The sequence below is a fragment of the Zingiber officinale genome, chromosome 4B (assembly GCF_018446385.1).
Source record: "Zingiber officinale cultivar Zhangliang chromosome 4B, Zo_v1.1, whole genome shotgun sequence".
Classification (NCBI taxonomy): domain Eukaryota; kingdom Viridiplantae; phylum Streptophyta; class Magnoliopsida; order Zingiberales; family Zingiberaceae; genus Zingiber; species Zingiber officinale.
The window spans coordinates 101,845,027-101,859,737 of record NC_055993.1 but is presented as its reverse complement, the minus strand read 5'-3'; the positions used below and the strand labels follow the sequence as shown (position 1 = coordinate 101,859,737).

General features: G+C 41.0%; 1 protein-coding gene across 1 annotated transcript; it reads left to right on the top strand.

Annotated features, from left to right (window-relative positions):
- Positions 1 to 797: 797 nt before the first annotated feature.
- LOC121975783 (probable protein S-acyltransferase 23) lies at positions 798 to 14,330 on the top strand. Its single transcript, XM_042527643.1, has 13 exons — positions 798 to 1,159; positions 1,247 to 1,387; positions 6,923 to 7,035; positions 8,712 to 8,791; positions 10,101 to 10,264; positions 10,929 to 11,067; positions 11,161 to 11,260; positions 12,096 to 12,150; positions 12,706 to 12,780; positions 12,909 to 13,007; positions 13,142 to 13,220; positions 13,294 to 13,442; positions 13,695 to 14,330. The coding sequence occupies exons 1-13, from the start codon at positions 905 to 907 to the stop codon at positions 13,896 to 13,898; spliced, it is 1,653 nt and encodes a 550-aa protein (XP_042383577.1). The 5' UTR covers positions 798 to 904; the 3' UTR covers positions 13,899 to 14,330.
- The last annotated feature ends 381 nt before the right edge of the window (positions 14,331 to 14,711 follow it).

Below are 14,711 nucleotides of genomic sequence, written 5' to 3'. Positions count from 1 at the left end.
GTATTCAGTTCTAGCAAGTGGATTGAGATGACTATCAAATAAATTAGGAAGGGCTTAAGATTGTCCATCCAACACGCCAAATTATTAAATTTGTCATCTTAACTATAGTAAAATGTCCTATAATGCATCTTAATTGGAAATTGAATTGGTCTGACCACTGCATCAAAATCTGGGATTGTACCTATAAAATTTATAATTGAAAAAATTATAAAAAATATCAATCATAAAAAAACATATAAAATAAAAAGCACCATACTCACTATTATGTTTCATGATCAATTTACTTAGGACAGCGAAAATCAAAATTAAAAAAAAAATTTTGTCGTTTAATTCATTAAAATTTTTAGATGGAAATGAAACATAATCCATCAACTGATGATTTTGAAGTCAAAATTGATCATCAAAAAATCGGACGAAAAGCAACGGATAAAAAAAAAATGACACATATACTCCTTTTAATTCATAAAATTACACCATATACTAAAAAAAATGATACATGTATTATTTTTAACTCATAAAATTATACTATGTACCTTAAAAAAATGATACATCTATCATTTTTTTATTTATAAAATTATCTTACATATATCCATCATCCTCTATTAAAATAAACAAATATTCGATTTTTTTTTTTATCCTTCCTCATCCACGCTTTAGGGGAGGCGAGGTACAGAGGAAGCCAACGGACAGCCCGCATTCTTAGACTTGGTGCGGTTTTCTGACTGCCCAATTCTCCTTCATTGGGCCGGGCCCTAAGGAACCCGATCGCGAAACGGAGGGAATTGTTAACATACGACCCTGATTCCCCACCACTCTTCGCCACTGTGTCGCCTCCCCCTCCCGATTCGCTCCTCTTGGGAGATCCCTCAATCTCCCGATTTGATCCTTTGTTCGACGTCGTTACATGGCGGAGATCGATGTGATCGTCGACTCCAAATCCGAGCACGGCGTCCGTGATCCTCACGCTAGTTCGGCCTCTCCGAACACCGAGCTCGTCGTCGACGTCTGCTCCGCGTGCGCCTACGGCGACCTCGAGAAGCTCCGGGGCTTCGTGGAGAGAGACGGGCAGTCCGTGTCTACCCCTGATCGGAATGGGTACTACGCCATCCAGTGGGCTGCCCTCAACAATTTTCCTAACGTGGTTCTGTATGTAATCGAGGTAATTGGTTTCGTGAACAAGTTTTGTTGGTTTCCCCCTCGTTTCGGTATGGACTGAGAAATCTGTCTTGGCTTCTTTGATTGGAAGCACGGGGGAGATGTAAACGCTAGTGACCACAGGAAGCAAACGGCTCTGCATTGGGCCGCAGTAAATGGGTCTATTCCCGTGGCAGATGTATTGTTGCAGAATGGAGCTCGGGTTGAGGCGGTTGACATTAGTGGTTACCGGGTAAGATCTCCTGTAGACGCAGATGAGATATATTTTGTTCATGTTCCTCTTGCTAGGTGAGTGCTATAACATGAAATGATGGTAGGACTTCTATATTACCCAATAATGTTCGACGACTAGATAGTTAGGATCTAAAAATCACTGTTTGTGGTTCTTCTCCTCATTTTCGATTTTTATTTTATTTTTTGCTTACGTATGTTTAGGACAAATTATGTTTACAAGGATTGCAGGGATAAGTCCATATTCCATGGTCAAGGACACAACCATGAAAATGCCATGTCCATGCTTATAGATATGATAAATCTTTTGAAACGCATGACTATATCTAGTGTTTATACAAATACATCTATGTTTACACTTATTTGTGTTGATCACTTGGTGCATGCTATCTTTGCACTTCCTTTAAGCGCATTTGATGGTTGTAAGTCAATCCCGTCTAGAAGCTGAGAAGGCGGAACGACCGAAATGATGTGGTTGAAATGTTAACCGAGTTGCTATGACACGGAGGGGGAGGGTATTATGAGCTGTCTTCTATGTTGACCAAGTCGTCAAAAGGCCTTTGGTCAACACTATCTGTAGATAGCAACCGGGTTGCTCCGGTCTTGGTACCTGATGCTCGAGGCAGATCCCAAAAATATATAAGAAGCAGGCTAAATAGTAGAATAATGAAATACGTGAAAAATAAGCATGGAAAATGTACCGTGGCCCCGGGGGTGCCCTCTGGTAAATCGGTGAACAAGTTGAAACGTTGATCGAGTCGTCATTACCCGAAAGAGTAGCTGCATGTGAGCTGGATGAGGAGTTAGATTTGAGGAGCCGAGGGCCGGAGCATAACAGTGACTCATAGGCCAAACCATAATAGCACGCAGGCCGGAATAGGATGACAACATGCAAGCCAAAATAAGACGGTGACACGCACGCCGGAATATGACGTGTCACGGTGGCTGAAATACAATGGCTTGAAGGCCGGAACACAATATCGGCTCGAAGGCCAGAATACAACATCGGGTTGAGGGTTGGAACACAATAGGTCAGATGGTCAGGGCGGCGGTAAGGGCCAGATGGCGACAACGACTGTGGATGTTGGAAAGGAGGCCGCTGGTGGTGACGCACGAGCTGTCGGCATGCCTGTGAGGAGGTGATAGCAGCGCTAGAGGCCACGCGGATGCTGCGGCAAGATGTGGTTGCGATGATGTGGGGGGTCTGCTGGAGGTGGCACGTGGTCTGCCAGACACATGAAAGAGGGGGGCAACACTTAGCTGCTAAAGGAGAGGGGATCGGCGTGGGGCGGCTGCTGGTCGGCGACGACAAGGGGGGCAGTGCTTAGCTGCTAAAAGAGAGGTGACCGACGACGATGAGGGGGCGGTGCTTGACTGCTAAAGGAGGGGTGACCAGCGTGGGACTAGGTTGCAGGTGTGGGAGATCTCGTGGGAGGAGATCAACGAGAAGGGAGTCGGCTACGAGGCTTCTGGCGAGGCGGCGGTGGCGAGTCCTCCGGCGATGCGGCGCCGAACTGAGGAAGGGGGGCCGACTGGTCTTGGGCGGCGGCAGCGGAAAAAACCCACGAAGACCTCTTTCCTTCTCTTCGATGAACAGTGCCCTAAATTAAAGGGGCTACAATAAAATGACAAAACTACCCCTCTTGCCCACGTGTCTTTCTTTCCATATCACCGCATCACAAGCCTTCCCTTCAAGTCTAGTCGAAGGAGGCGCGAGTCCGATTGTTTAGACAATACATCGCAAAGGTTGAATCACTCCCGAGTACAGCGATCTGACTCTGGGCTCGTCATATAACATCTTGGCTGTAGTTGTGGTGATGCCGAGCGAATGGCGGAAGCGGTGTCGAGCGAAAATCGAAAAATAATACCGAGTCGATAACCGAGAAGACAATCGAGCGAATGCCGAGCGAGCCATCAGGAGAATGTCGAGCTGGCAATCGAGCGGACGACCTAGCAGAGGCCTAGCGGATGCCGAGTAGAGCGATCGAGCGAATGTAGAACGGGTGATCATGATCCCGAGCAAGAATTAAAATGGGTGCCGATCGAGCGGTGAATGTTGGGCAGGGCGGCGAGTGAGGTGGGCGGCGAGTGAGGCGAGCATCAAGACAAGTGTTGACCGAGTGACGAGTGACCATTAAGAAGTCCCAAATGGCAAGTGAGGTGAACAGAATGTCGAGCTGAGCGGCGAACAAGGTGTTGGGAGTCGAACGTGAATGGGAGCGGAGCTTGAGAGATCGAAGGGCATGGAGCTTGTGAAATCGAAGGCGAATGGGAGCGAATCGTGAGCCGGGCAAATGTGGAACTTGAGAACTGAGCAGGAGCATAGCTCGTGAAATCGAAGGCAAATGAGAGCGAAACCCGTGAGCTGAGCAGGTGTAGAGCCCGAGAACTGAGCGGGAGCGTAGCCCGTGTAATCGAAGGCGAACTGGAGCAAAACTCGTGAGCCGAGCGAGCGTGGAACTCGAGAACTGAGCGGGAGTATAGCATGTGAAATTGAAGGCGAACAAAAGTGAAACCTGTGAGCCGAGTGGGTGCGGAGCCCGAGAACTGAGCGGGAGTGTAGCCCATGAAATCAAAAGTGAATGGAAGTGAAACCCCTGAGTCGAGCGGGTGTGGAGCCTGAGAACTGAGCGGGAGCATAGTCCGTGAAATCGAAGGCAAATGGGAGTGAAACTCGTTAACCGAACGGGCTTAGAACCCGAGAACTGAGTGGGAGCATAGATAGTGAAATCGAAGGCGAACGGGTGCAAAACCTGTGAGCCGAGCAGCCGCGGAACTCGAGAGATCGAAGGGTGTAGAGCCCGTGGGATACTCTGGTCTGAGTCCAATGGAGATAACTCGACCCCAAATGGGTGAGGTTGAGCCCTAAAGAGGACATATTGATAGAGATATTCAGGTCCGAGACTAGTGGTGATATTTTAGTCCGAGAGTAAGCTCGCTTATAACTCGGCCGAATGACTCCTGATTTTGGAATATAAGCGCGAGTGCAAGCTCATTTATAACTCGGCTGAATGACTCGGGAGTCTGGAATATAAGTACGAGAGCAAGTTCGTTTATAATCCGGCCGAATAGCTCGTGAGTTTGGAATATAAGCACGAGAGTAAGTTTGCTTATAACTTGGCCGAACGGCTCGGGAGTCTGGAATATAAGAGTGAGTGCAAGCTCGTTTATAACTCGACCAAATAGCTCGGGAGTTGGAATATAAGCGCGAGTATAAGCTCGCTTATAACCCGACTGAACGGCTCGGGAGTTTAGAATATAAGTGTAAGGGTAAGCTCGCTTATAATCTGACCGTACGGCTTGGGAGGTTGGAATATAAGCACGAGAGCAAGGTCGCTTATAATCCGGCTAAACGGCTCGGGAGTCATGGAATATAAGTGCGAGGGCAAGCTCGCTTATAACTCGGCCGAACGACTCGGGAGTCTGGAATATAAGCTCGAGCAAGATCGCTTATAACCCGGTCGAACGACTCGGGAGGCTGAAATATAAGCGTGAGTGCAAGCTCACTTATAACCCGGTCGAATGACTCGAGAGTCTGGAATATAAGTGCGAGGGCAAGCTTGCTTGTAACCCAGCCGAACGACTCGGGAGTCTAGAATATAAGTGTGAGGGCAAGCTCGCTTATAACCCGGCCGAACGGCTTGGGAGTCTGGAATATAAGCGCAGAGCAAGTTCTCTTATAACCTGGCCGAATTGATCGGGAGTTTAGAATATAAGTGCGAGAGCAAGTTCGCTTGTAACCTAACTGAACGACACGAGAGTCTAGAATATAAGCGTGAGGGTAAGCTCGCTTATAACCTGACCGAATGACTCGGGAGTGTTTGGCCGGGAGTCTGGAATATAAGCGTGAGAGCAAGCTCGCTTATAACTCGGCCAAACGGTTTGGGAGTCTGGAATATAAGCGCGATGGTAAGCTCACTTATAACTCGGCCGAACGGCTCGGGAGTTTGGAATATAAGTGCGAGTGCAAACTCGCTTATAACTTGACCGAACTGCTCCGAAGTCTTGAGGTGCGGTGTATGATCAAAATGCCTTCGAGATACTATGGTTCGAGACCGGCTGCGATGAGGTGGAACCCTGATGTCAGTGGAAGTAGAGCCCATAGCATGCCTGATCGGGGAGCTTAGTCTCTAGTCTGTGATTGGAGAGCTAGGCCCCTAGATCCTGATTCGGGAGCTATACCCCTAGTCTTTAATCGGGGAGCTGTGCCCTTAGTATCTAATTGGGTAACTGGACCCCAACCTTTGATCGAGGAACTGTGCTGCGAGTCTCTGATCAGGGAACTATGTTCATAGTCTCTGATCGGGGAACTATAGCAAATCTTGTGATTGGAAGAGGAAATATAATTGAAAAACTAACCTGCTGATCGACTGAGGATCTGACTCGGACCCTCGACTCCCAAATACCCGTGGAGTGAGGGGAAGAATATAATATAATATAATAAGAATCCAACACTAGTGCCACATGAGGATCTAGAGAATACGGGTCTCGACAAGACGAAGATTCGTAAGCTTCTAGCGCCTCGATCGACCGAGAATGATGCATAAGAATGAGGATATAATCCTTGGCCGCTGAAGGAGAGGCAACCTGCATGAGGCCACTGTTGGCCGCCGCCGCCGAGGGGGCAACGCTTAGCCGTTGAAAGAGAGGCGACAGTAGCGGCGGGGACAATGCGAACGTTGCGGCATTCTGCTGCGAGAGGTGATTATGACACTGTGGGTTGTTGACGCCGTGTGTGTGTGTGGGGGGTGTCTACTGAGGTGGCGCGTGAGCTACCGGACACATGGGTGGGGGGGTCTACCTAGGCGGCGCGTGACCTGCCGGACGCATGAGAGGGGGTGCTTGGGTGCTAAAGGAGATGTGACCGGCGTGGGGTGGCTGTTGACCGGCGGCGACAAGGGGGCGGTGCTGAGCCGTTGAAAGAGAGGTGACTGGTGTGGGGTGGTTGCTGGCAGGCGACGACGAGGGGGGCGGCGCTTGGTTCGCTGAAGGAGGGGCGACCGGTGTGGGAGGTTACCGGCGTGGGAGATCATGAGGGAGGAGATCGACGAGAGGGGAGTCGGCTGCGAGGTTTCTGGCGAGGCGGCGCCGAACTGGGGAAGGGGGGGCCGATTGTGCTTGGGCGACGGTGGTGGAAAAAACTCATGAAGACCTCTCTCCTTCTCTTCGATGAACAGTGCTCTAAATAAAAAGACTACAGTAAACTGCCAAAACTGTCACTCTTGCCCACATGTCTTCCTTTCCATATCACTGCATCATAAGCCTTTCGATTACTGAGATTGGTTTCTGCATTCTACACATGTATCTCCAATTGTTGCTGAAACGTGTGCAGTTCTTTCACTGCCTTTTTGTACTATTAACAGGCTTTTTGGGACCAACTTTTTTTAACTGAATTGTAGCTGTTGAGTAACTGATATAGTTTCCTTATAGAATGGCATTTATTCTCTTAAGACTAAGTCACACTACACAACTAGCTATTCCCTTGTACTTTGGCATTATGTTGATCACACACTGTTTTGGCTACTTTTCCAATCAGGCAGTTCATGTTGCAGCACAGTATGGACAAACATCATTCTTGAATCGCATTATTGCCAAGTATGGTGCCGACCATGATGCCACAGATAATGATGGGAGAAGTCCACTTCATTGGTATGTGGTGTCTTGACCTAATTATATGCTTGTTTTTTTTGTAAAATTGATGTTTTTTGAACTGAAGGAAAATCTCTTAAGTAGATCTGTATGCTATGGTTGTGAATTTAGACTTGTTGGTCTGATTAGGCTGCTTATACAAGGTTTGCATTTAAATGGGATGATAAATCAAACTCATACCTTGCTTTCAGGCTATGTTGCATGGATATGGGTATGAGTATCGTATCGAATACGATACAGATATGGCGATATGACAAATTTTGAAAATATAAGATACGATACGGCTAGGATACGACAATCATTATATATAGTATTGAAAATTAAAAATTATAGAGATCGAAAAGGATTATATTCAAATTTCTAAATCAAATCTTTTTAACAAAATGATTAGGGTTTAAGCACTTTAGAGTAGAGCAGAAATCAGAAACAATAATTTAGGGTTTACACTGCGGCGTCGGCGTCGATGTCGGCAAGAGGCGTTGATGAGAGGCAAGTAGGGCATTTAGGGTTTAAAAACCCACAACTCAATTTATTTTTATTAATTATTTTCCAAGTAATCCTAGAAATTTTCAAGTTTTTTCAATTAACCCCTAAAAATTTTAAATATTTGCAATTGTGCCCAAACGTATCCGGAAAAACGTATCCTAGCCGTGACCAAAACGTATCATCATGGTCAAACCTCTAAAAAGTCAATGACACATTTTTGCCCGTATCCGATACGTGTATTTGCGTATCGTATCCGTGTCGTATCCGTGTCCGATACTTAAAAAAAAAAATCAGAGTATCCGTGCTACATAACTTTCAGGTTTTGTTCAATGTGTTGTATTGTCTATTACAGGGTTTGTTCAATGTGTTGTATTGTCTATTACGGACATCAAACTCAAGTGTGAAATCCATCTTTAGCAGTTCCTTGCATATTACTTAAGCTAATCCAGTTCCCTATCTGATTGTTATGTTGCTTTTGTATTTTTTTTTCATTCTATTTTCACTTTAGTCTTGTGATTTTTAACATTATATTATATTATTATTATTGTTCATATGAAAACTTTGATTTCTTTAGCATTTCTTCATATCTTGCCATTACCGGCAACCTACTGCTCTTCCTCACTTTGTCATTAGCTAGTTGGAATTCATGAGACTTGAGATCAAACTCGTTTCCTAATTTCCTGTTATAATCTCAAGGTTATACTTCTTTTGTGACTTAAGTCCCTTCATTTACTACCTAGCATGGTTAATCTACAGATTTCTAATGGCTTATAATTTACCAGGGCATCTGGTTGTATGTTCAGTTATAGAAGGTTACTTGCACTGTATGGTGCTATTGTAATCCTTGAAGTACTTGCCACCCTAATTGCCTGTGTTCTAACAAAGCTTCTAAGCCACCACCAAGGATATTTAAATATAGCAAAAAAGAAGATGTATTTAGGAAACAAGGCAGCATTAACAAGGACCTTAAATTTGTTGGTGGGCCAGGGTCACACAAGAAAGGAGGATTTGTTGCATCTGTGTAGTATCTTAAGTTCGGCAATGAAACTCTTCCAAACTACTGATAATATCTGAGCATTATTTCACTTGCATAATTATTTTCTTTCATCGAAGGACTGCTAATTTGTAGCAAATCTATATTGATGCATAATTATTTCTTATTATAGCCGTTAGTTTATTATACTTCTCAGGGCTGCTTATAAGGGATATACAGATGTTATCAGGCTACTTCTTTTCAGAAATGCATACCAAGGGAAGCAAGATGGAAATGGTACTTCTCATGGTTTCTTACTTTAGTTCTTTTTCGAACATCATGTTTTTCTATATTCAAATTCCTAAGAGTAGAAGAGGTGCAATGGTTAATATTTGATAATCCTTCTTTAGATTAATACATGCCTATATTTTCAAGAAATTAATGATAGATATTTATTGCTAATTTGGTGCATAGTAAACTACTTGCTGTTCAACCACTCTGCCAAAGCAGATTTTGCATGTTTGGTTTGATATTAAATTTTGATCAAGGAAAGTTGCTAAAATGTCCTGGTTAAGAAATGACGTTGTTATAATTACAATAGTGCCACGTCATTTTGTTAGTGTTGTGTTAATAATCTACTTCGAATATTAAATAATATTTTGTTTACTGTTTTTTAAGTTTTTATATTATTAATTTTAGCATATTTCTTTTATTTTGTTGTAAGCTATTTCCAATCATTTTTCATTTTATTATTTGTATTAGTAAATAATGCAGTCATTATTTACTGTTTCTTGTGATATTTATGATGCCAAATCATGCAACTCTCAATTTAATTTTTTTTTTCCCCTTGGGCCTAGTACAAATGGTTTTACATTAATAAATTTTGAAGTTGGGTAAGTTGAATTGGCCACAAGATGAGGTGGTCTTTCTAATAGAGGGTGACAAAAAAAACTCTAGCACTAGCAATTAAAGAGGATCTAAGATGGAGTGGCATTAAGTGGTCCTATTTTAGATATGTGGTGAAGCTATATCTGTAATTGGCATGCCCCTTTTTTTTTGTTACAAGGTTTTGGTTATTTTTACTAGTTTTTAGATTTTTAATTTTTTGATAGAGAGAAATAATTCCTTCTTCCATGTTTTCTTGACTACCAAAAAGGCTGGGGTTCATAGCACTGTGAAGTGTGAACAGTTATTTTTCTTACACCTTGTTAGTTTCCTTGTGCACATGTCTGCCAGAGAAGTAAAGCCTTCTAATATTTTGGTGTTTGCTCTTCTAATGCTTCAGTTGCAACATCAGGAAGTGTTTTTGTTCATGTTTTCGTGATTTTATTGGGTTAATTGCTTGTTTATGCAATTCTTATGTCTTTTTGGATTTCTAGTATGTCTAACGAATTCTTTGGCTTCCACTTGCCTTAAATAATATATATGCAACTTTTTTTTTCTTTTCATGTGGCTTTGAGAATTAATTGGAATATTGTTACTCTTGGTTGATTTTAGTGCATATCATTTTGTCATTTTTAATTTGTAATTTTCTAATTAATATATTTCAGAATGACAATATCATCTAAATTTGTAATTAGAATGACCATTCATATGATTACTGCAGGCTGTACGCCTTTGCATTGGGCTGCATTGAGTGGCAATCTGGAGGGATGTACTGTGCTTGTGCATGCAGGCAATAAGAGAGAATTAGTGGTGAAGGATAGAAATGGCTTCACTCCTGCCAACCTTGCTGCCAACAGGGGTTATCGACATGTCGCATACATTCTTGTATGTGGTTGTTCAGGGGCTAATGTTTTAATTTATTTTTTCCAATTGAAAGATTAATTTATTATGAGAATAGAGTTGATTAATGAATAGAGTCTTCAGATGATTGGGCCTCTTTTGCTGGCATACACCAAAACTTCCACCCATTCAATAAAATCTGCTTTGATCACGGCGGCATTTGCATTTTGAATTCACCTTGGTTGAAACTAAAAATATTTAACGATTCAAAGTGACAATAGTTTTGTCTTAGTTCAGAATATTGAGTTAGCTTCAATATTGGTAATTTGGATTAATCTGAATTTAAATGAGAAATAAAGTAACTTTAAAGGTAAATAAGGCTGTCTGTGTCCTGTACGTACTTTCTAAAACTATTTTGATTCCTCATTTGTTTACATAACACACAGCTAATATTTGCTGAAATTTGGAAGAGATATCAGCATTAAGATCCAATATTACAACCAACATTAATTACGTGTGGATGGAGATAGATGGCAACAAGTTAGGTATCTAATATGACATTTGAAAATATTGTGTATGAGAGGGATTTATAAATATTTGTTCTAATTTTCATTGCGTACTTAGCAAAATGTATTGTTTCTCTTCATTATACATTTTTATTTTGTGAATGTCATTAATACCGCTGATGCATAGTGCTTTGTTTTTATAGAGTAATGCAGGAAAAACAAGAGGCAATTTTTGTAAAGGCAGGATGTTTTCTGGAACAACTGGAACAGTTGGATATGCTCCTATCCTTCTGTTTTTGATAATCATTTTAGTCATTCTCTTCATAAATTCCATTATGTTAGGTTGGTATGATTTTTGTCTAGAGCTAGTTATTGGCAGTCAGTGGATTCATATTTGCGGGAAAAAAAAATTCCAACTGGATTCTTTGTTTCTAGGACCTGGTTTTCCTGAGGCTACTACAGTTGTTTTGCTTTCGGGATGGATTGGTGTATCTTTGGCACTTAGTTCTCTAATAATGTTTTATAGATGCAGCAGGTGACTACTCCTTTAGCGCAGTGTCTCTTTTCACTTCATATCTGCTGAACAAATTTGAATGTTCTTATTTCTAGTACTACGTATGAATTTACAGCCATATATATTCTTGAATGCAAAAAATGGAAAAGTATCCTCTCTTAACTAACTGGAAAGAAAAGGAGGTAATAAGAAAGGAAATTAATATATGGCTATATAATAATCTAAAAATATCATCATTCTATCAATTAGTGAGAGTAAAAATAACCCAGCACTCAAGCTGGTGAATGCATGTTTTTTTCCCTTAATTTGCAGGGCATCTGCAATTTGTTCTTCTGATTGAACATATAATATGCTTAAATTCAGTTGCAGATTCATTTTATTTTTATGTATTAGCACATGGATAATAGATATATTTTATTTCAAGTTTTGGCTTCTCTTATGCACTAGCATACATCTAAAACATTTATTGTTCTGGTTTATTCACATGTGTCTGTCCAGCAGCTATCACATCTGTTCCAGTGGCTAGGCTGTTGCTTTTTCTGTTTTGGCGACATAATACTTTCTCATCCACCTAGGCCATACTGAAAACATATTGTTTGACCATTCTTTGAAATAACAATCCTTCTTGTGGACTGATTTTACTTATATTGTATCGGTGTTAATCAGTCACTTCAGAGGCCAGAGCCCATGCCATATCCAGTGGAGCCTCAAAATGTTATTTTGTTAGCATATTTTGACAGTGCAAATGAATCCTTCCTCCTTTATTTACTTTCCAAATAGTATTTTGATGACATGATGCATCACTTTATTGTCTTATTTACGTCTTCAATGAATTGATTTAGTTGATTTCATGCAGCAAGGATCCAGGTTATATCAAACCTAACTCAGGAAAATCTGAAACTCGTGAAAGTGTAAGCGACAATATCCCATGCCTTTGATACAAATTCAAATGGCTAGTTGTTTTGTTGAAATTCTTGTAAAGGTTCTGGAGCAAAACATCGGTTAATAAAAGAATAATTAAAACCTGTGGGAAATGTGTCTCTCTTTTATTTGTCAATCTTAAATTTGAAAAAAAAAGGAACTAAATGCATAACCAATAATCCTTAACATTTGATGGTGCAAGAAGTATCAGCTACCAAAGTTAATGTACAAGATTTCTTATAGATAGTTACTTCACTATATTGTCATTCATAAATTTTTTTCTCTGCCATAGTTAGTGTTGCTTGCTGTTTTACTGATTCCTTGGTCAGAACTCAGAAGGTCGCAATTAAAAGAATATCAATATAACTTTATGAATTGTTAGTATTAGTAGAGGATGTTGTTTTGCTTATTTTTTGTTACAGAGTTCACATTTGAGGTATATTGTTGACCTAGTTGAGCCCACCCACTATGCATTTGCACCTTTTTGTTGCTTATTTTTATTTTTTAAATTATTTTTTACAATTGAATAATTTGATATTTGATAGGATCCTCTGTTGGACATTGACTTCAACAACTCTACTTGGACAGGAAGTTGGTCTCAACTCTGCCCTACATGTAAGGTAGTGACTCTAATTCTGTGCATTACTTTGCCCAAATTCACAGGCAGCATCTATTGGGTGTTTTGATCTCTATTCCTTCTTTTGTGGGTCCTATTTTTGACTTCAATAGAACTCTCATCTCTTATCAGATAATCCGACCTGTTCGGTCTAAGCACTGTCCTCAATGTAAGCACTGTGTGGAGCAGTTCGATCATCACTGTCCTTGGATATCCAATTGCGTTGGTAAGGTTAGTAGTAGAATAAACCAAACTATACAAAAAAATATATCAATAGATTTTGGCAGAGTTCTTAATCTGTGGATTTGAGATGAAAGACCTTTTTTGCTTGGCTTCATCGTTGCCCTTTTTATTTGTTTTTTCAGAATAACAGATGGGACTTTTTTGTTTTTGTCTTTATGGGAGCATTGACATCGTCCATTGGTGCTGCCGTTGCTATGCACAGTAAGTGTTTTATAAGTATATCCTTTAAGTTGGCCTGACTAAACAAAGCTTTAACCTGCATGTACTATAATAGGGTTATGGACATGGTCACCGCAGATTCCCTCATCTGAGACATGGATGCATCTTGTCATGCTTGAACATCCTGGTGCTGTTTCATTCATGGTGATGGATGTTATTTTGCTATCTGGAACTCTGACTTTGACGGTGACACAGGCATACCAGGTAACCACTGTTTGCATTTGTTTCCAGCACAAGTTTGGATCCATATGTGATGGGGAGAAATTGCATTTATGAATAAAGGAACTGAATTTATAATATTAAAGTATAATGGAGAACTCAAATATTTCATGGAAAGGAATCATATATAAAGTTTTGCTAAATGGACGGCCAAGTGTGTCTCTGCAATTGCAGATCTATACATCTTCACATGATTTACATGAATTAATCATGAGTTCTGATCCAATCTCTCTGCAGGTAGCTCGAAATATCACAACCAACGAGTTAGCAAATTCTGCTCGGTATTCTTATCTTCGGGGTGCGGATGGCCATTTCCGCAATCCTTATAATCACGGATGCCATAAGAACTGCTCAGATTTCCTTATTCGTGGGTACATTGATGATGAAATAGCTTGGCCGTCGCTCCAACAAGCTGTACCGCATAAGCATACAAAAATATGAGATTCAATTATCACACAGCCACATCTTCTTACCCTTCATTCTCGTCTTCACAACTCCCTTGGCACGTCAGTAGGTGCCATCGAGTATCTCTATCTTCTAAACTTAATACTTGAAAGACTGGGTTGAGTGTATAAGCTGCTGTTGCTCTGGTGGATGTTTCAGGGACTACTTTCACACCAGGTTCTACGATAAGAGGGGGAAGTGAATTCTGGAGCAGCTCCAGTATTTATAGCTAACTTGTATTTTTATGATGCAATAATTAATATTGGTTGTAAATCAAGAAAATATAAGATCACAGCACGTCACGTTGAATATTCCGTATAGCAAAAGTGATCAGTTGTATGGTGTGCAAGGAGACTGATTCGGAATAGTATCAAGTGGTGAATAATAAACAATCTAAAGTTGCAGTTAAAATGCCTATGTTTTCATGCATTTCAGGTGTTGTGTTTCATACGTGTAAAGAAAAAGATAACTTGTTATAAACGTCGAGAATGTCTTTTATATTTCATGTGTTTGTTTCATGTGTTGTGTGTTTCATACCTCTAAGAAAAAGATTATATCTTGTTCTCAAAGTCGAGAATGTCTTTTATGTTTCATGTGTTGTGTGTTTCATACCTGTAAGAACACTTCCTAAGGAACTCCAGTTCACTCGGCTACTTGCAGAATTGAGCAGATCCCTTTGCTTGAGACAATGCTGGATCTGCAGAATGCCTACAAGCAATGCGAGGTAAAAATGCAAATTTTTATCGCAATGATTTTTATTATTTGATGATGTTATTCTGATTGGTTCTTGGATTCCTGCAGGAAAGAAAG